Source organism: Biomphalaria glabrata, chromosome 7, assembly GCF_947242115.1.
Source record: "Biomphalaria glabrata chromosome 7, xgBioGlab47.1, whole genome shotgun sequence".
Classification (NCBI taxonomy): domain Eukaryota; kingdom Metazoa; phylum Mollusca; class Gastropoda; family Planorbidae; genus Biomphalaria; species Biomphalaria glabrata.
This window is the reverse complement of record NC_074717.1, coordinates 5,636,170-5,658,826: the sequence shown is the minus strand read 5'-3', so window position 1 is coordinate 5,658,826 and position 22,657 is coordinate 5,636,170. Positions and strand designations below refer to the sequence as shown.

Below are 22,657 nucleotides of genomic sequence, written 5' to 3'. Positions count from 1 at the left end.
CGATAAAGCAATAGCCACTGTAAAATACTAGCCACTGGCACGATAAAACAATAGCCACTGTAAAATACTAGCCACTGTATAGCCACTGTAAAATACTAGCCACTGGTACGATAAAACAATAGCCACTGTAAAACTGCTCGGTTAGCCTATTCTTTCACGAAGTTCATAGAAAATCCTAGTAATTAAGAAACCTCAGCGAATTCTTTGCATCGAGTGGCAGCTCCGCCTCTAGTTTAGTAAAGGGCCGCTATCTTCCTCATTTAGAAGCCAAGTAACAATCATCGTTTTAGTTTTGGTAATAAGCCTCATGAATAAAAACACGTTTCCTTCCGCGCGAAGCTTCAGATATATGCCTTCGTGCAAACGTTTCAAACAGTTTCGGTGAGAGTAAACAGCCCTGTTAGACAACATCCATAACAGCTTGTCTGAAAATGGATGATACTTTTAATTGTCTTTATAAAGAACCAAAAAATAAACCATTTTCTAATCAACAAGGCTAAATCACGCGAGTAAAATCCTTCCAAGAGTCAATAATTTTTTTTTTAAATACGGCGCAGGAAGTGCAGACTGGATTCGCGAAGATCATGTTTGAAGTTACTGTTCCTTTAGTTCCTTGGCCGTATCATTTTACTTAGCATGATAGCATCCAAAGACTGAGAGAGGCTTCGGTGCGAGTAAGCAGCCCTTTAAAACAAACACCCAGCTGTAGAAATTTACGATAAACTAATTTAAACTAAACAATGTCAAGGTCGCTAAACTTTACTTCAATGTTGCAAACTAATTAAAGGCTTAGAAAATTTGTTTCTACGAGCTGAAGAGTTCAGAAAACTGATCACAGAACTTGTTATCAAGGCTTCCTTTACTTTGCAGACGGGATACACCAAAAGACTTGCTATTTAAGGTTTTCCCGCCATTTCTGAAAATCTTCATTACAGAGAAATAAACTGATAGTGATTGTACGTGATTTAAACTTTTTATTCCAATAACTCTACTCAAGTCAGAGCCTCTTGGAAGATGACACGTTTCTATAAAAAGGGATCTAAAAATTTTCCTATAAATTTGACAATTGATATTTATCGTTATTACAATGTCACAAATTTTAATATTGACATTTTTTTTGTTCAGACGCAGGTGATGTCATGGCAGCTGTTGAGGATAACATGGCGGGAACTAAGGACCAAGTTCAGCTCGATGACGCCATCTTCTTCAAAACAATTGCTTCCGGTTGTTCGTCAGAGATTCTCAAATTTTTGAGACTTTGTGATCACAAAACTACACATTTCTCTAACCACGCCCTGGACTGGGCTGTTTTTGAGGCTTGTAATAAACGCAACAAAAAATTACTCAAGTTCCTTCTGCAAGATGGCTCGCGACTGGAACTTAGAGACGACAACGGAAACACTCCTCTTTTGATTTGCTCCGCGAAAGGATTTTTACGAATTGTGGGTAGACTCTTGAGGCTGGGGGCTGACGTCAATGCTAAAAATAACAACGGAGATACTGCTCTGATGGTGGCAACGTCAAAAAGAGTAATTCAGTGTTTAATAGAAGACAGCCGTATACATCTAGATGAACAAAACTCGACTGGGTACACTGCTTTAATGTCAGCCATCAAGACATCTCATCTCAAGAAGGTCAAATTGCTGATCAACGCTGGAGCTAACCCAAACCAAACAGCCGATAAACTCTCACAGAGTGGTTTGATTTCGTTGGATGGTGCTCTTGTCAACAATTCAAATGAATGTGCTTTTGATGTGGCCAAAAGAAAGGGCTTCAGTAAACTGCTGGAGTTGCTGTATCGTGCCAAAATGGAAAACGTACATCCTTTGGAGTTGGCTGTTGTCGAAAATGATTTTGAGACATTCATGGCGTTGCTTCAGTATAATTTATGTGATAGAGAAGAAACTCAAAATATTCGGCCTGACATCCTCTGTTATTTTCTTCGAAACAAATATGTATGGTCAGTTTCTAATGTTAGACTTCTAGAAAAGCTCTGCAGACTGGGCGTAAATGTCAACGAATGTCAGTGCTGTACGATGTCACCATTGGATGTCATGCTTAACAGTGGATTAGACAAACTGGCTGAAATTCTTTGTAACCATGGTGCTAAGGTCACCCACTACCATCTGGTGTATGCTCTTCAAAGGAATCCCATCCAGATGATTCCACTTCTGATAAACCACGGGGCACCTGTCAATCGCTATGACCAACGTGGCCGCTGGATTTACGACGGTTCGGCTCTTGATATAGCTTTGAAAAAGTCTTTAATAAGTACAGCCAGCCTCCTTTTGTACCACGGTGCTGCTCTCGACCCTGTGTGGGCAGTCTTTAAAGCTTTGAGGAGCAAGAACTCAATGACGGTCGACTTCCTCATGAAGGAGTGTGTTGAAGTGAACAAACCAGAAACTTTGATACGAGCTGTCGAGTTAGGAAACATTGAGCTCATCCAGCTTCTGCTAGACGCAGGGGCGGACATTGATGGGGTCCACGACAATAAGACTCCTTTAATGAGCACTATCCACATAGAAGTTATCAACTTTTTATTAAGCAAAGGAGCCAATGTCAACTTGAGAACAAACACAACACCTTTGATCAACGCAATCTCGTGGGATTATTTAGCCGCTGACCAAAGACTTAATCCCAAAGAGATGGAGGAACAACTGTTACTTAGTATAGAGACCTTTTTAAAGAACGGTGCGGTTTTAGAAGACACAGATGACTATGGGTGTACGGCGTTGATAGCATCTGTTCAAAGTAGCCTTGGCGTAGCGGTTCTCAAATATTTGGTTGAGAAGGGAGCAGACGTGAACAGAAGAAACAAAAATGATTGGACAGCGCTGCACATTGCAGTTATGACGAAACAATTTGATTGTGCGGAGACTCTCTTGAAATACGGGGCTGATGTGAATCTGAACTGTTATGTGACAGGTGATTCTGGTCAAGATGAAATTCGAGAGAAGTCTGCTTTGTCTATAGTACTTGACCAATGGCTCCCCTGTAAAAAAGTCCAGCAAATGGCTTTGGTACTAATAGACCAAGGTGCTAGTACAGAATTAGTCAGACGAGACATCATTCATCGACTCATCGCTGCTGGTAATGATGGCATACTGATACAGAAATTAATGAAATCTGGGATTTGTCCAAAAGATATAATTGTTAAAAATAACATCTGGCTTGAGACTTCTGTATCGCCACTTGCCTTTTCCTTAATTCTAGATAGACTGGACTTCGTTCAATATTTTTTCGAGAATTGGTATTTAACGGGTTCAGACATCAACATTTTATCAAGAAATGAAAACATCTTAAGTTACTTGCAACAACGGAACTCTGAAGTTCTCCCATATTTAAAGGAAGTTTCCCGCCAGCCAATGAAATTGGAGCTTTTGTGCTTCATTAAAGTCTCATCTGCTTTAGGTTCAGACCAGGGCAGACGACAAAGGGTACATAACTCCGAACTTCCAGTGGTAGTGCAGGACCAGCTCTTGTTCTCAAACCTCAAGCATAGGTTTTTACGATCAGTGATTGCTGAATTTTATTACAAATGGTGTTTATAAAACAATTTAACACATGGGAAGACATCACTGTCTGAGTCATCTATAATCAATTCCGAGATTTCCTTAGACTTGCAATAGATTCTAGGCATATCATATATCAATAAATACATTTATTGTGTCAATTAAGTCACATCTGTGTAGATTGTAATCGTAATTGTTGGTATCATTTTCCTAGGGTTTGACCACCCCATCTCAACAATTTTAAGCTCTTGTATTGGTGTCGTTTCCAAGGGTTTGACCAACCCATCTCAGCAATTTTAAGCTCTTCTATTGGTATCTTTTCCTAGGGTTTGAACAATCCAACCTCTAAGTTTAATGACTGTATAACGCCGTTATTTGTATCTTTTTTGAGGCGTATACCATAAAGTTTTATCGAATTCTTGGTAATAACACTTACAAATGACCTTTTTGTCGCAGTATATACATTTGAAGCAACAATTAGTATTTAATATCTATATTCCGGTATGTGTTTTTTTTTTATTGTTAATGTAAATTTATAAAAGCTTAACTATCTCTGCATTAAACATATGATTTTTAAGAAGCTACATTTTGTGTCAATTTCAATAAATGCTACCAATGTTAAAATCCCATTTATCAGTTAAATCAAATTTAGTAAGTTATTATAAACAAAAATAGGGTATACGTATTTATATATTTAATTCTATCATGTACATAATGCTAAAGTGTGTATGGTGTATTCTGAATACGACGAAATGTTTTCAGTGCCAATTATGTGCTGATTTTATGTTTGAAATTTGGTTGACAATACAACGCTTATTTTCGTTTGTGTATATTCAATGGCACAAACATAATGGACCTCATTCACCAGATGTAAACAACTAATATTTAGTCACATGATAATATTGATAAAATAACGAAAAAAAAAACTGTAACGTGATAGCCATTGTGTATTAAAAATTAGATCTGCGTAGAAGAGATAGAGAATCATTGGCTAAATTTTGTTTGTTTACGATTGGTGAATGAGGTCCATTGATTGCCGTGGAAAGTTGAAATGACTAAAACACACTAAACAAGCTTCTGTAATTTTTTTTTGTTTTTTATTAACTCCTTTAAACACATACATTCAATTAATTCAACAATTCACAAGACAGCATTACTCTGCCATATATTCAATTAATTCAACAATTCACAAGAAAGCATTACTCTGCCATATATTCAATTAATTCAACAATTCACAAGACAGCATTACTCTGCCATATATTCACGTAAATTCACTGAAGTAATACACCCCACACAATAATAACACTTAGTTATACTGAGGCAACTGGATGGCCGGCCTTAGGCATGGGCAAACAAGGCAGCCGCCCTGATGCTGGCCACGTTTAGGACTAAAAAAAAAAGGGAGAAATAAATGGCTAAACTAGGATCAGATCTCAAAGAAGAGCCACTACAAAAAATAGCGATACCTAAGTTTCAGTTTTGTCGATTTAGATACAGACGGGCAGGTAATTTTTTTGCTCGCTGTTTTTTTTTTAATGTGAGGCCCCCAAATTCACTTCGGCTAGGGCCTCCAAACCCTTTTTGAGCTCATAACATTTTCACCCAATTTAGATTAAGTAGAATTTGATCTATTTTAATAGGCATACTATAATATGAAAAGAAAAGCAAAGTTCCTCTTTCCGATCTTGCTATCTATAGGGCAGATAGTGTAAAGGTCATCTATTTCTGTGGCCTACGGTTAACGAGGGTGTCATGTGACCAGCGGAACAAACAACTACCACTACTTTTCCCCAACTAATTTCAGGTAACCATTAGAGTTGGGTGGACACAGTCGCCCAAAGATCCCGAAATTAAAAATCCAAGTCTAAGTTAAGGATTTACAAAGCTTATATCAACTCTGTCTGTCGATCTGTCTGTCTGGTAAATAGTTTTTCCACGTTATTTCTCCTACACCCATTCACGGATTAGGTAAATTAAATGCTGGTATCGATAAGGGAGATTAATTTTTTAATACTAATAGGAATGACTGAAATAGCAAAGTTCTTTCCCCTTAGATAATTGTACATTTTTAGGGGCCCCCGAAAGGGGAAAAGACGCTATTAGTTTTGTGTGAAATGTCTGTCCGTCCGTCCGTCCCGTTTAGATCTCGTAAACTAAAAAATATTTTAGACCAGGGGTGGGCAAATTACGGCCCGCGGGCCACATGCGGCCCGCCGAAGTGTTATATGCGGCCCGCCGAAACATGTAGAAATCAGGTGCGCCCACGGTATATACATATAAAAATGCAAATATTAAAAATAATATCTATATAAATTATTGAAACTGTCTCATTATAAAAGTTTTAAGTAAACGAAGATTATGCTTATTGGCTATACATCAATACACTCAATTCAAGACACAATCTCTGAGTGTAGGGTAGGCTTGGAACAAGATGGTAAGAGTAACAACTGATGGTACTCGATCTAAATAAATATCCCAACCATAAACTCTAAACAGGAAAGTTTGTACAAAGTTGCATAAAATTTCTTTAACGCAGTAAGCTAACACAGCCAGTAATCATATTTAATAGAGCTAGTGATATTAACTACGGGTTTCCGATATATGAACAAAATAATCCAATGTAACGCTAGCTTAGCACGGGCAAGGCAAATGAGAAGAATATAAAATCTCAAGGAAGAAATTGTTATATTACTTGAAGGACATTGACTGTGACTTTGATACCAATATTTCTAATGAAGAGTGAAAGACAGATATCATGTCTTTTATAAAGGCTATTGCAATTGGTTGTTTATATATAAAATATAAATGCATGTTTATTCTTTTCAAACAAGGCTTTCCCATTTCTACAGGCAAGCAAAGGAAAATAGTTTTTGTCATTTTCCTTTGCTGAAAGGTGAAACTATTTTTAGTGAAATAATTAAAAGTACAACACTTATTAAGATTCCTTAATTGTGCAATTTATAAAAGCAAATTTTAAGACATCAAGAACCAGTTTTAAATATTATCAGCTCACCATTTAGCACAGAAGCTGATTCAGCTCCAGAGGACATGACTCCAAGCAAAGAGAAGTTCCAGTCAGTACTACCACGGGAGTCCTATGGGTGCCAGAAGCTGTATTTTTAAAATTTAAAAACATCTGCTGCTGTTCAAAATATTTGGGTACACATACATCTGTTCTTCTTCTTCGTTCTCATTTTACATGTTGGAGGGTTCAGATCAGTAATTCTATATCTGAGATGAATGGCGCAGTGGTTTCCAGATCAGGCAGCTCTCCGAATAGTCTTTGGAGAGTCTTGTTCGGGTCCCTTGATTTAGTATGCACCATTGAAGGAGATGGCCAGCATTCTCTGTTGATGCTCCATAAGGGCAGGTTTTCCTCGTACCAACTTTTAACTTCCAGAACAAATATTATTGTCTCATTCAGTGAGCAAACATTATTATTATATGGATGGCTGCCTGGTCGTGCGGTTTGCACGCTGGACTGTCGTTCAGATTCATTGATGGTCCCGGGTTCAAACCCTGCCCGCTCCCATCCCCCGTCGTCCTGCGGGAGGTTTGGACTAGGAAGTAATTATCTTCAACTCTGAAGGAACATCCGAAACATATAAAACATTTTACATTTTATTTTGTGGAATCTAAACAAGTATAATCACTGGACAATGTTGACCGGCTAATTTGACAGCAGTCACAGAGGTAACAACTAGTAAGATAGTTTCACAGTTCCGGAACATTATGCACGAGTGTAAAAAGTAAAATACTGCACATCAAGTAAAAATTTATATTGTGATATATAAAGACAACAGCAATTTTAAAAATTTGTAAAATTGGTTTCAAAAACTGCTAACTCGCGGAGTGTGAAAAAAAAGAAAGAAACGCGAATATAATACAGTGTAAATATGAGTTAAAAGACATTCTACACAGTTAGCGAGCGTATCTTTTTAAGATATATACATATATGCGGCCCGCCATTCCCAAACTTTTTTAAAATGCGGCCCTCGATACAAAAAGGTTGCCCACCCCTGTTTTAGACCATTCAAAGTTCTGATGCAACGGTCACATTTTTTTTTCTGAAAGTGAAGAATCTAATTTTTAAAATCAGTTATGCAAGCAGTTTTTTAAAGAGAAATTAGTATGCATTATAAGTTAGACCTAATTAAAAACGAATAGTAATCTTATAAACTTAATTTTCCAAATCCTTATCAATATTAATACACTATATAATAGATCTTCCATTAGAGGATTCGAATAAGAGATTGAGCATTTTCAAAACAATTAGATTATAAGAATAAGGCCAGGGGAGGCGCGGTGGCTGAGCGGCAAAGCGCTTGGTTTCCGAACCGGGGGTCCCGGGTTCGAATCCTGGTGAAGGCTGGGATTTTCAATTTTGGAAGTCTTGGGCGCCTCTGAAACCACTGAACTCCAATGGGTACCTGACATTAGTTGAGGAAAAGTAAAGGCGGTTGGTCGTTGTGCTGGCTACATGACACCCTCGTTAACCGTAAGCCACAAAAACAGATGAACTGCCCTATAGACCACAAGGTCCGAAAGGGGAACTAGTTAGGCCAGGTTCACATGTAACCTTACATTCACTTTCACATATCCCTTGATCTGCTGGACCGTTGGGGCACCACACAAGATCTGTTAACCTTCATTCTCCATTCTTATCTCTCATTTGTCTTTGATATAATTTCATTCGGATGTTCTTTCTGAAAATATTGAAGTCTGCCTGGGTGGACCACTTCGGGGGCCGATTTTGAGTTTGTGTTTCCACACAAACTGTCTTTTGTAACCTTGTTTTCTCCTATGCCCATTCTCGGATCAAGCTGAACCTTTAAACAATTATTAAACGTACGTTACAAAACATGAATCAATTAAAAAAAGTAACCAAGAAGTAGATCAATAGTTGGTATTAGTTGGTAATTATTTTGTCTGATAAGGGACATAACGTCTACATATTTTAGAGATATGATTGCAAGTCCGGAGCTATTCCCCTTAGACATTTTTTAAAAATAAAGATTGTGTAGATTTTGCTAGTAAAGGTTAATATTCTTACAGCTCTACTGGGCTTATTAAATGATGATTGGGGGGGGGGGGAGGGAATAGAGTGGTAGTGGTCACCTAGTGTGTTCTGTGTGGGGTGGGGGGAAATAGGGCGTTATAAGTTACAGTTGACACTCTTTGAGAGACTGTTGTGTGTCACAGTGTCTGTGTGTATGTTTTTTTTCACGTGTATCGGTTGGTGAACAGTTTTTACTGTAGTCTTCTATTATTCTTGCTTACAGGAAGGATGTAGTGTACTTTAATTGGATTTACACTGTACTACAGGTAGACACTTTGTATAAATATTTTATATGATAAATAATCGTTGCTGAAGAACAATTATATAGATCTATAGATACATAAAACACTGAACCATGATCTTCAAATGCAAAAACAAAATCTAATAAAATACTCTGAAAGACACAAAGATAAAGGCACATTCCTCGTCCCATATGCTAGGACAAATTTGTACAAATACTCCTTCTTATCTAGTGCTATTAGAGCATGGAATGGGTTGCCTGAGCTAGCCAGGAAAACCAGTGACTTGGCTGAATTTAAGTCATTGGTTAATATGCATGACTAAATGCATGACGCGTAGGACGTAATCATCTTCTTTATTGAAGTAACGTCTGTATTATATAAGATAAGATAATATAGATCCACTGCGACAGAATGATCATTTTATGTGTCAATGTTTTTGTGTGGTGAAGGGGATTGAAATTTGACGCTAAATAGCTAATTCAATTAAATAGGCTGTGTCATGCAAAAAAAAGTAAATTAACCCTTTCAGATCCAGATGAGGCAGATGATGCAAAGGTCATCTTTTACTATAGACAGCGAGTTTCGTGTGGCTAGCACAACCACAAAGTCCCACATTTTCCCCAAACAAATCACAGTTGCCCCTATAAGTGTATGCTAAATCAGGAAAATCAAGGGTCCAGACTTCACCGAGATACGAACAAGTTAGACAAGTATTAAGAGTTCAACTTCACGCCGTCTGTATCGTTTTAAATAAATCTAAAAAATAGGTTAATTTTAAGAAAAAAAAATTGAGAATGTTGCTTTTGATAGAAAACATCTTTAATAACTCATTTCATAAAGAAACAGAACTGTTCTCTGGGTGTAATAGGAACAAAAAATGCAGACTCTGATACTTGTAATTATAAACATCAACAGTCACGTTTCTAAGCGTTACATTGGGGGACTACGTGTGTAACAAATTGTTGCTATTCATTCTTTTTATTTTACAAAGCTTAAATCAACTATTTTACAGAGGTCGCCTAATACTACAGTTACATTTGTCATCTTTGTGTATATATTTTTTTATGTAACTTTTATTGTGGTCATTTCTTACGTGCTGTAACAAGTACATGGTTTACATTGACACTCTAATGTAGGAAGTCAAAGAATATTACTCAGATTAGGATGTTACTAAATAAATTATAAAACGATCGTGTATCGTCAATAAAATGATATAGAAATGGGGTGGGGTTGTAGAGAGAGAGGCCTATTTAAAAACACGAACATATTACCAGAAGATACAGAACAATTTTCAACAAATAAACATTTTTCCATTGATAGTTACTTCTTTTTTTTTTTTCTTTAAAAATAGAATTATCATTCGAAAATAAATGTTGAAGACAATTATATAAAGCTTTTGCTATGGAAATACAGCATACATTTAAAATTTGATTGTATTACATTAGCAGAATCACATTTAAAGCCTAACTAGGCCTTTGAACGAAATACAGTTTAAGGTAAGGGGTTGCGGCTTACTGATGAATCGTATTAGTGGGTCGCCGAGAACCGCTGGTCTATATGGTACAAAGTTTGTTCCCACACCCAACTTCAGATCAAGTTGAGCTTTAGCACAATTATTTCTTGCACCAAGGATCAATCAAAAACAAAAAAAAAACAACAATAATTTAATCCATTTTTAGTAATTATTTTTGTTTTGACATAGAATATAAGGGAGACGATTTTGTGATGAAAATTGAACGTTATAAATAGTAAGATAGCTGTAGAGTACAATAAATTAATTAAATGTTAGTGTAAATATTATATCTAATGCTATTTGTTCATGTAAAGATTATTTCAAAGACTTTACGCATATAAATCAATTATATAGAAAACTTTGTATAGGATCAGTTAAGTAGCGCTGTCTTAAACACCGCTTTCTCTACATAAATAGATTGACTTACACTAACAAAACAATAAGTTGTCTCAATCCACAAAAGCACGTGAGTAATATTTTGATTCTGTAGCCTACAATTGACTAGTGTCATGTGACCAGCACAACAACCGACCATCTTTACTTTTCCCCAACTAATGTCAGGTACCCATATAGCTGGTTGGACCCCCGAGGCATCCTAAAGATCACAAAATTATAGAGATCCATTTTTTTTTTACCAGGATTTGAACTTGCCCCCTTCCGGTTTGTAAGTCAAGCGCTTTATCACTCAACCACCGCTCCTCCAGAATGAAATATAGGTACAGATAAACATGAAAAGTTGAAAGTCGTGAAATTTAAACATAATAGGAGATTAAGCATGTTTATAATTTGTATCCATTGGATGAGCTAGCGAATGTGCTAGCAATGTTCTGTAGCAATTGTTGTTATCAAATTATGTACATGGCATTGTTTACCCGCCACTTAAATATGGTAAAAAAGTAAGGCAGATGATGTTAAGGTCATCTGTTTCTGTGGCCAAAAGTTATTTAGCAGGGTGTCATGTGGCCAGCACAACGACCAACCGCCTTTACTTTCCCCAACTAAAGTCAGGTGCCCATAAGAGTTGGGTGGACCTAGAAGCGTCCTAAAATCCCGAAATTCAAAATCCCAGTCTTCACCGAGATTCGAACCCCAGGACCCCAGGTTCGGAAGCCGAGCGCTTAACCTCTCAGCCACTGTCCCTCCCCCCACCCAACTCAGCTATGGTAAACATGTACAAGTTAAACTGAACAAACGAAACCACAAAAATAGATGCAACGTTTGTGTATTTAACTCTGTCTAGATTCTATCTCAATACATGTGTAACTACGACGCCTGTTAAGCAGCTTACGCCAAGATCTAGATTGCATTTATATATGACTGAAGTATTTCTGAAGAAACTCACAGCATGATCCTGTCACTAATTAAATCGGGTACATCATGTTAACATAAGGACGTAATCATCTTCTTTTTTGAAGTAACGTCTGTATTATATAAGATAAGATAAAGCGCGGTGGCTGAGCGATAAAGCGCTTGGTTTCCGAACCGGGGTTCCCGGGTTCGAATCCTGGTGAACACTGAACTTCTAATTTCGGTATCTTTGAGCGCCCCTGAGTCCACCCAGCTCAAATGGGCTTCCTGACAGGTGGGGAAAAGTAAAGGCGGTTGGTCGTTGTGCTGGCCACATGACACTCTCGTTAACCGTAGGCCACAGAAACAGAACCTTTACATCATCTGACCTATAGAACTCGAGGTCTGAAATTGGAACTTAACATCATCTGCCCTATAGACCACAAGGTCTGAAATTGGAACTTTACATCATGTTAACAGTTAGTTTGATCAAAATGAGTTGATAAAATATGATGCTTGTTTTTCCTTTTTTTTACAAACCTTTTATCAACTTTGTCTAGGAAAAAATTTGTTCACGCCATTTTCAACAACACTTATTCCGTGAGCAAGTTCATAATTTTGATGGACCAGCCAACTGGCATTAACAATGCCACCCTTGAGCAGGTTAGAAATAACTAATGCTGGCTTCTTCACAACTAAAACATGCAGTGCTTTTTGTTTTGTGACGGTACGCACCAGTTAAGCGTACCAGCACCTTTTTCAATGTGGGGAATAACTTTTACTTTCCTTGTATTTTAACGCTTATTATTAATTTACTAGTAGTTAAAATTTAGGCAATCTATCACTGAGTAAAGGATATAATGAAGTAACCATAAACTCTTACATTAGTAAAAGTACAACATATTTTTCACATAAAGGGAGAGGACCACCGAATGGCTGCCACACACCTCAACCCTGCCAGCACCTTTGAGAAGACGGGACATGGTGACCACGACACTCTTCATCCTGCGAGTTCTCAAGGTATTTAATAATTTTCCTAAAAATTTAAAAATTGGTGTATATAGTTACTAGCTTGTTGGCCAGGCGTGAAAACCTTAGTTTGACCGTTACCGTTTTAGTCTAAGTAAGAAATAAATAAATGTAAATATGGCTGGAGCCTCGATCTAGGTCTGGAGAAAACATTGCGTGGTCAGCCGTATTAAGGTAAAAATGCGATAACAGTAAATTAAAAAATGCTTTAATTAAGTTTATAAGCATCGCTTTTATTTTTATTTAAATCTAATATAGATTAAAATTAGATTCTAGATCAAAGAATTAGATCTTGAGTAGATCTTAAGAGTTCTAAGAACTTAAATGGATTCGGCTATATAAAGTATCCTTGAAAACTAAACTATTTTTGAGAATTGCTTGACAAAGTTAAAATTTGCCAGAACTGCTAAAAATAATGTGGTAGGAAACAAAAAGGGGGAGGGAGAGGTGTACAAAAGGTAAAAAGGAAGAATGATGTAGGACAATCACGTGATGAATAAAAGATGTAATAATGATGTAAAAGAAATTATCACAATTCCTCTTACATGCTTGCAAAATGTGCATTGGTGGCTGGAAATGATTTAGAAATCGGATCTAATGTTAATGTTGTTTTTGTCTAGAAGTTTGACATTTTTAAAAATGTGTCTCCCTCTTTCCAGCAGACACGCCCAGCTCCCCGACAGAAAGCGGCAGAGACCAAGAGAACCAGGCGAACAAGCTTGAAAACCAGATGGGAAAAAGTCGACCCCTACATTTGAGTCCTCTAGAGGATCAGCCCACGACGTCGACGCCCAGTTCTGAAGGTGAAGAAATACTCAGTAAATATAATACTTGAAAAATGCATTAACCACTGTGTTAATGTTATTCTGGATCTTCGCTTTTACTAGAACTTGTCCTTCAATGAAATAAAAGCTGCGGTATTAGTTTACGAGACTAGAAACGCTAAATCAGGTTTCTCTTATATTTCAAGAATATGCAGAAAAAAATGCAGATTACAAATATGTAATTTGATTTCCTCGGAGATAAATAGTTTTTAAAATATCAATTTTTAAGTTTTATTTCTTATTACCATATATTGTCATTGGAAATACGCCATTTTTGTTTTAAGGCTCAATACTAGACTCCCTTGAATTACTTGCCAACATTTTTCTGTTGCTGTTTTGTCTTTCTTTCTAGCAGCTATTAGATCTAATATTAAAATTCATTTAAAATGATAGCATAAGAAAAAAAAAATCTCTTAAAAAAAGTTATTGAAAAAATGAAGAAACAACTTCATCAATTTATTATTAACATTTTTTTAGACCTTCATTTCAGTAAATACACTTAAAAATGCATAAGTTGACAGCATAAGAACAGAAATCTCTTTTTAAAAAGATTAATATAGATAAGGGAGATAAATATGCTTAAAAACAACATGGTGGTCAGTAAATGTCTCTGGGCATCTAAACTATTACCAAAGCTGCTTATGGAACTATTTTTTTTTAAATAGCTTTTGTACAGCGCAAAATTAATGCGTATACAATAGAAATGCTATGGAGTACGGTGGCTGAGAGCTTAAGTGCTTGGCTGCCGAAGCTGGGCTTCTCGGTTCGAATCTCGTTAAGGCTGGGATTTTGAATTTCGGGATTTTTTAGGGTTCCCCTGAGTCCATCCAACTTTAATGGGTACCTAACTTAAGTTGGGGATAGTAAAGGATGTTGGTCGTTGTACTGTCCACATGACACCCTGCTCGTTAACCGTTGGTCAAAGAAACAGATGACTTTAACATCATCTACCCCATAGATCGCAAAGGTCTGTAGAGCGGGAGGAGGAAGGAGGTAGTATCTGGAAGGTTTCTGTCCTGACTTTATACATGTAATGCTATAAAGATTCCTGGTCAAATTGGAATTCTTGTGCTCAGGGCCGGTCTTACGCCACTGCAACCTATGCGGCCGCAGGGGGCCCCGCACCTTCATAGGCCCCGCGCTAATTTCCACAGGTGTACATTATTATATTAAACCATCCTAAATAGAGTTCCGCGGCCTCCAGATTTTCCAGAGAATATTAGAAATCTCATGAAATCATAAAAATCTCATGAAAAATTGACAAAATTGTCATATTGGGGTGTCATTCAATTACTTGAGGTCAACAATTCACAAAGATATATTGAACAATTTGGCAGTACTTGCTATTGAGCGTGATCTATGTAGGAAATAGAAGTTTAATGATATACTGTATGGCTTCGCTACACGCAAGACTCGTCAAGTTAATTGGATCGCGATATTTTACTTAGTAGGGAATGAATAAAATGTAAAGACGAATTTATTTTCTAATACAAGATCTTAATGTTCACTTATTATACGTATCTTTACCCAGACTGTGCCCCGCGCTATTCGTTTCGCATAAGGCCCCGCAATAGTTAGGACCGGCCCTGTTTGTGCTCACTTGACAGTCCCTATATTAAAAACTTGGGCCTAGCTCAACAATGTTTTTTTATTGCCTATTTAATTGTAAGAAGTAAACGGATAGCTTTGGGTAACAAATTAGAAACCGTTGCACCAGAACTTTGCATGAACGATAATGGATTTTCCCAGCTTTTCTAGTTTCTGTGAAACAAGACGGACGGACAGCACACACAACTATTAGCGGATTGTCCTCATTCCGCTAGAAAAAAAAGTTTTCTTCACCGATATCCGAAACAATTTATTTTAAAAAAAATACACCATTTTTACAACTATACACTATTAATAGTAACAAACACATGAGGCTGTTTAGTAAGGGAGAAGACTATTCACCATATTTTCAATACATTAATGTGCAATGGTTTTAGATTTTTAGTAAAAAAAAAATAATGTTTACATTTGTATTACTAAGTTTAAATTAGTTCTGTCATACTAACTACTACATTTACAAAAAAAAAAAAAGAATATATATTTTTTAAGAGAAATAATCTATTTAGCAAGAATATAAGATGAACATAATTTAAAACTACAATTAATACACATGTGTGTGTAGGTTTGTCTTAACAAGTATCTAGAGAATCAATGCAACAACTAAGAGATCCAGGCAGACCATTCCAGTGTGATCTTGATCATCAGAGTCCCAGAACATTCAGTCAGTACAGTCACTTACATGAGGATGATGGGTCACATGAAGGTAAAAGGCATATTTTTAAAATGCTTTTTTCATATTTACTTTATGCTTTTCCATGTTTACCTCGAAGCACATAGGATTCCTCAGCTTAATTTTACGTGAACTGGGTTCATGTCCTTTCCTAAACTATATATTACTGGATTTAGCTAGCCAGTCATGTTGGCATGCTAGAGTGTGTTTCTGCCTGTATACTTTCTTCTTGAGTTAAGTCTTGCGCTATTTCTTTCACTAGTGTTCACTGATTTGCATAATTTCTAACTTTTAGAGTTATTTAAACTTAAAAATGTCAAGATAACCTTTTGGTTTGAGTAACTAGGGCGAAAGAGCCCCGAACCAACAAAAAAACAGAGAGAAGAAGCAGGCTTATCTGCAACTGTCCTAACCTACCTATGCCACGTATGCGGCCGCATTTTTAAAGCGATGATTGTACTTTACAGTCATCTTCAAGTACATAGGAAATGAGAAATGTGCTCATCTTCGACTACGAAAGGCCTATACTTTAAACCAGTGATGCCCAACCTAATTCGACCTGCGGGCCATTTTAATTTCTGACACTCGTGTCGCGGGCCACATGAATGAAAATGTACACACACACACACACACACACACACACACACACACACAAAACGAAATGAAATTTACATAAATTTGAAACTATTAGATTATAAAACTGTGGAGCTAGTACTTACATTAAGGAATTGGATATCTGAAGTGACTTTTTTTCACGCGTCAGAAAATGGATTAATTTCTGTACTTAATAAAAGAACAACATTGTAGCTAGCTTTGACGTCGACTCATTTTCTTGTCGATTTTTGGTAAATATTTCCAACAATCCTCTGATCTCTAGGCGTAGTCTAACAATCTTTTTATTCGCGGCTCAAACTAAGAATGACATCATATTTGTTTCACAATGACGTTTATATGTTGTTCTTTTTGGAAACAGACACACTTTTTTAATAGATCAAATATGTAGGCTTATTATCATGATCCACTAAAAAAAAAGTTAAGATCCGTTCTCTTTTTCTGGTAGATTCTCACTTCATAAACACACTAATGTTAAAGGTCATAGTACCAATCAATTAAAGAAAAATTAAGGGCCCTAACGTACGTAAAGATACATAAGTCAGCTTTTTTTTCGATGGGGTTGTCTACACTTTGTGCCGACATTTCGGCGGGCCGGATTGAACCACGTCGCGGGCCGGATCTGGCCCGCGGGCCGTATTTTGGGCATCACTGCTTTAAACCTTCCCAGATGTTAGTCCCCTCAACTAACTCTCTCTTTGCCTGGGTGCCTGAGGAGCGGGCTTCAGTGGCGTCACTATGGTCAATATCACCAGGTACGTCCCACACTCCTCGCACCCATCTAGTGACGCCAGTGCTTTTCTATTTTCAATCTTTCTAGCTCAATATTTAAAAAGCTGTTAATTAGTTCTTATCAATCAAGCTCTCACTTTATCAATTGAACTAAAACATGATTCTTCATTAAGTTCTGACTCCTAGAAGTGTAAATCAACCAACCCTTTGATCAAATACAATCATATGATAATGCTGGGCATACTACCAGTATAACGTAAGCATTAACTACGCGCCTTTTATTTATCCCAAATTGTATTGTAAATTAAAGGGACGTCTAAACATAACTCTTAGTCTTACACAAGTGTTTTACTTTCACACACAGGAAACAAGTAGAACCGACACACTCAAACTTAATCATGTAAACACACATAAACAGAAAAACACAGACAAAAACAAAACACAGAATATGAGTCAATCACACACAACCAAACACAGACACACACAAAATATGAGACACACACTACCAATACAAGCACAGACATACACAGAATATGAGACACTCACACACAACCAAACATAGACACGTACAAAATATGAGACACTCACACACAACCAAACGCAGACACATACAAAATATGAGACACTCACACACAACCAAACGCAGACACACACAGAATATGAGACACTCACACAAAACAAAACACAGACACACACAGAATATGAGACACTCACACAAAACCAAACACAGACACACAAAGAATATGAGTCGATCACACACAACCAAACACAAACTTACACTGAATATCTAACTCACACACAATCAAACACTAACACAGTATATGGGACACTCACACACAACCAAACACTAACACAGAATATGGGACACTCACACACAACCAAACGCTAACACAGGATATGGGACACTCACACACAACCAATCACAGACACACACAGAATATGAGACACTCACTCATAACCAAACACAAGCACACACAGAATCTGAGACACTCACTCACAACCAAACACAAACACACACAGAATATGAGACACTCACACAAAACCAAACGCAGACACACACAGAATATAAGACACTCACACACAAACAAACACAAACACACATAGAATATAAGACATTCACATACAACAAACACACACATACAGAATATGAGACACTCACACACAACCCAAACACAGACACACAAAGAATATGGGACACTCACACAACCAAACACTGACACATACAAAATATGAGACACTCACACACAACCCAAGCACAGACACACACAGAATATGAGACACTCACACACAACCCAAACACAGACACACAAAGAATATGAGACACTCACACACAACCCAAACACAGACACACACAGAATATAAGACACTCACACACAAACAAACACAAACACACATAGAATATAAGACATTCACATACAACAAACACACACATACAGAATATGAGACACTCACACACAACCCAAACACAGACACACACAGAATATGAGACACTCACACACAACCCAAACACAGACACACAAAGAATATGAGACACTCACACACAACCCAAACACATACACACACAGAATATGAGACACTCACACACAACCCAAACACAGACACACACAGAATATGAGACACTCACACACAACCCAAGCACAGACACACACAGAATATGAGACACTCACACACAACCCAAACACAGACACACAAAGAATATGAGACACTCACACACAACCCAAACACAGACACACAAAGAATATGAGACACTCACACATAACCAAACACAGACACATACAAAATATGAGACACTCACACACAACCCAAACACAGACACACATAATATGAGACACTCACACACAACCCAAACACAGACACACACAGAATATGAGACACTCACACACAACCCAAACACATACACACACAGAATATGAGACACTCACACACAACCCAAACACAGACACACACAGAATATGAGACACTCACGCACAACCCAAACACAGACACACACAGAATATGAGACACTCACGCACAACCCAAACACAGACACACACAGAATATGAGACACTCACGCACAACCCAAACACAGACACACACAGAATATGAGACACTCACGCACAACCCAAACACAGACACACACAGAATATGAGACACTCACGCACAACCCAAACACAGACACAAACAGAATATGAGACACACACACAACCAATACATAAGTGGACACACTGACATCTATTGTTTTTACGTTCTCTTGTTTCAGACGTGTATGTGTCTGCTAAAGATACGGTAGAAAATGGAGCTGACAGTGAAGATCCGGAATTATTCATTGAAGCTGTGGAGCTAGGAGACATCAAAACTGTGCAGAAACTGTTAGACTCAGGAATAAACATAAACATGGCATATCAGCGTAAAACTCCAATTATGCATGCACTAGACATTGACGTCATCAAGTTTTTGGTGCTAAACAAGGCAAATATAAATGTCAAAATGGACACAACGCCTCTCCTAAACGCTATGTCGTTTAGTTTTTTATCAGCCATACGTTCAAGATACAACTGGAAGTTGTCGTTAGAAGAATTGAAACAAAAACAGATGATCATTGTTGGATTCTTTTTGCAAAACTGTAAAAACATCGATGAAACCGACTTATGCGGTAACAGCGCTTTATTGTCATCCGTCAAGAATGGCCTTGGACTAGAAGTGCAAAAGTCTTTGCTTGAAAAAGGATGCAAAGTCAACCAACAAGATCTCGAAGGATACACGACATTGCACGTCGCTGTCAAGAATCTCAACTTAGACTTAATACAAATTCTTTTACATTATCGAGCTTCAGTTAATGCTAAGACCAACGATGGGAAGACCCCTCTGCATTTGGCACTTGAAGACCAAAACATAGCTAAATTACTTATTGTTAACGGAGCAAGAGTTGACTCCGAGGATGAATTCGGGAACACGCCACTTTTACTGGCCTCAGAACTTTGGGGAGACCACGATGAAGTGGTAGATCTCTTAATTTCTGAAGGATCTGATGTCAACCACAAAAACCATGTCGGCAAGTCCCCAATATATATGGCAGCATATAACTTAAACACTAGATGTGTCGAGCTTCTAATGGATGCCAATGCAAAAGACCTTGATGAGCAACAACACAATTCGGCACTTTCTTTAGTGCTTAACAAGTGGTTCCCAAATGAAAAGTCCCAGAGTACAGCTACTGTTCTGATAAAGCGTAGGGCACATACAGACTTTGTCAGAAGAGACATCATTCATCGTTTGATCGCCGCGGGAAACGACGGTATACTAGTTCAAGAATTAATAAAAGCAGGCTTTTGCCCAACATTAGTGGATCTAAAGACAACCATCTTAGGCTGGCCAGAGACTTCTTTGTCTCCACTGTCTGTTGCCCTGATGCTTGACAGCCTTGACTTTACTCGATATTTTATCGAGAATGGGTATCTAACGAAATCAAACGTCAAACTTGTCTCTAGAAAAGAAACAATTTTGAGTTACTTGGAAGCACGTAATGCTAAGACACGACAGTTTATGAACGAAGTTTCACAACAGCCAATGAAATTAGAACAACTTGTTCTTATTACTGTCTCTTCAGCTTTAGGGTCTGACAGTGGCAGAAGTGAAAGGATTCTTCAATCCGAGCTCTCGTTTCCATTGAAGGAAAAACTTTCTTTTGAAAACCTAGAGAAGAAGGTCCTTGAACCAGTGAGAGATGGTTCAATCTTAATGGTACAGCTGACAAAAAATCAAATAGAGAAGGTGGACAGGCTGCCAGAGTTTTATGATTTGGATGAGTCATTTTCAGATTAATCTTGACAGAGCTTTACTGCTTCATTCGGAAAATGAAGGTGGAGAGAGCTGTGCTGTGCTGATATTCTCGTTAAAATTAGTTTACAGAAAACAAACTATAAAAGAACTTTTTCTAAACTGTATACATAGCACAATACTGAGTTTCTTTTTTTTCCCAACAGATTCAAACCTGACAAGGCTGTGAGAGAGGATAGTTGCCTTAATGCTTTTGTACATATTACTAAAATATATTGTTGTTAATATCTAATAATATTTTTTAATGCAAATTAAACAATGACAGTTCTATAACATTGTTCCTTTGTTTTGTTTTTAAACCTTCAAATCTGATTATTAGAAAAACACCTTTAGTAAAATCACCAAGCTTAGAGACCCTTCAGAAAAGAAGATTATTAGAATAACACCTTTAGTAAAATCACCAAGCTTAGAGACCCTTCAGAAAAGAAGATTATTAGAATAACACCTTTAGTAAAATCACCAAGCTTAGAGACCCTTCAGAAAAGAAGATTATTAGAATAACACCTTTAGTAAAATCACCAAGCTTAGAGACCCTTCAGAAAAGAAGATTATTAGAATAACACCTTTAGTAAAATCACCAAGCTTAGAGACCCTTCAGAAAAGAAGATTATTAGAATAACACCTTTAGTAAAATCACCAAGCTTAGAGACCCTTCAGAAAAGAAGATTAGTAGAATAAAAACTTTAGTAAAATCACCAAGCTTAGAGACCCTTCAGAAAAGAAGATTATTAGAATAACACCTTTAGTAAAATCACCAAGCTTAGAGACCCTTCATAAAAGAAGATTATTAGAATAACACCTTTAGTAAAATCACCAAGCTTAGAGACCCTTCATAAAAGAAGATTATTAGAATAACGCCTTTAGTAAAATCACCAAGCTTAGAGACCCTTCAGAAAATAATAAGATTATTAGAATAACACCTTTAGTAAAATCACCAAGCTTAGAGACCCTTCAGAAAATAATAAGATTATTAGAATAACACCTTTAGTAAAATCACCAAGCTTAGAGACCCTTCAGAAAAGAAGATTATTAGAATAACACCTTTAGTAAAATCACCAAGCTTAGAGACCCTTCAGAAAAGAAGATTATTAGAATAACGCCTTTAGTAAAATCACCAAGCTTAGAGACCCTTCATAAAAGAAGATTATTAGAATAACACCTTTAGTAAAATCACCAAGCTTAGAGACCCTTCAGAAAAGAAGATTATTAGAATAACGCCTTTAGTAAAATCACCAAGCTTAGAGACCCTTCAGAAAAGAAGATTATTAGAATAACGCCTTTAGTAAAATCACCAAGCTTAGAGACCCTTCAGAAAAGAAGATTATTAGAATAACGCCTTTAGTAAAATCACCAAGCTTAGAGACCCTTCAGAAAAGAAGATTATTAGAATAACGCCTTTAGTAAAATCACCAAGCTTAGAGACCCTTCAGAAAAGAAGATTATTAGAATAACGCCTTTAGTAAAATCACCAAGCTTAGAGACCCTTCAGAAAAGAAGATTATTAGAATAACGCCTTTATTAAAATCACCAAGCTTAGAGACCCTTCAGAAAAGAAGATTATTAGAGTAACACCTTTAGTAAAATCACCAAATTTAGAGACCCTTCAGGAAAGAAGAATAAAAAGTTAATAGCAATAATAAAAAAAATTCGCCAGCTGTTGGGCTCTATTCAAGACTTACCACACATGTGAGTCCGTACAGTTAATCGGCTTTTCAGATTTAAAAATTGAATAACACTTCATTAAACCTTT

The 22,657-nt window shown here is 37.0% G+C and overlaps 2 protein-coding genes across 2 annotated transcripts; both read left to right on the top strand.

The window, feature by feature from the left end:
• Nucleotides 1–1,526: 1,526 nt before the first annotated feature.
• LOC129927243 (ankyrin repeat domain-containing protein 50-like) lies at nt 1,527–3,990 on the top strand. Its single transcript, XM_056035249.1, has one exon. The coding sequence runs from the start codon at nt 1,602–1,604 to the stop codon at nt 3,552–3,554; it is 1,953 nt and encodes a 650-aa protein (XP_055891224.1). The 5' UTR covers nt 1,527–1,601; the 3' UTR covers nt 3,555–3,990.
• Nucleotides 3,991–15,642: 11,652 nt separating this feature from the next.
• LOC106079790 (ankyrin-1-like) lies at nt 15,643–21,082 on the top strand. Its single transcript, XM_056035250.1, has 2 exons — nt 15,643–15,780; nt 19,331–21,082. The coding sequence occupies exons 1-2, from the start codon at nt 15,669–15,671 to the stop codon at nt 20,890–20,892; spliced, it is 1,674 nt and encodes a 557-aa protein (XP_055891225.1). The 5' UTR covers nt 15,643–15,668; the 3' UTR covers nt 20,893–21,082.
• Nucleotides 21,083–22,657: the final 1,575 nt, after the last annotated feature.

Coding starts and splice junctions, on each gene's coding strand:
- LOC129927243 (XM_056035249.1), top strand. CDS start 1,602: ATGTCAGCCATCAAGACATCTCATCTCAAGAAGGTCAAATTGCTGATC.
- LOC106079790 (XM_056035250.1), top strand. CDS start 15,669: ATGCAACAACTAAGAGATCCAGGCAGACCATTCCAGTGTGATCTTGAT. Junction 15,781..19,330: donor GGATGATGGGTCACATGAAG/GTAAAAGGCATA, acceptor CTCTTGTTTCAG/ACGTGTATGTGTCTGCTAAA.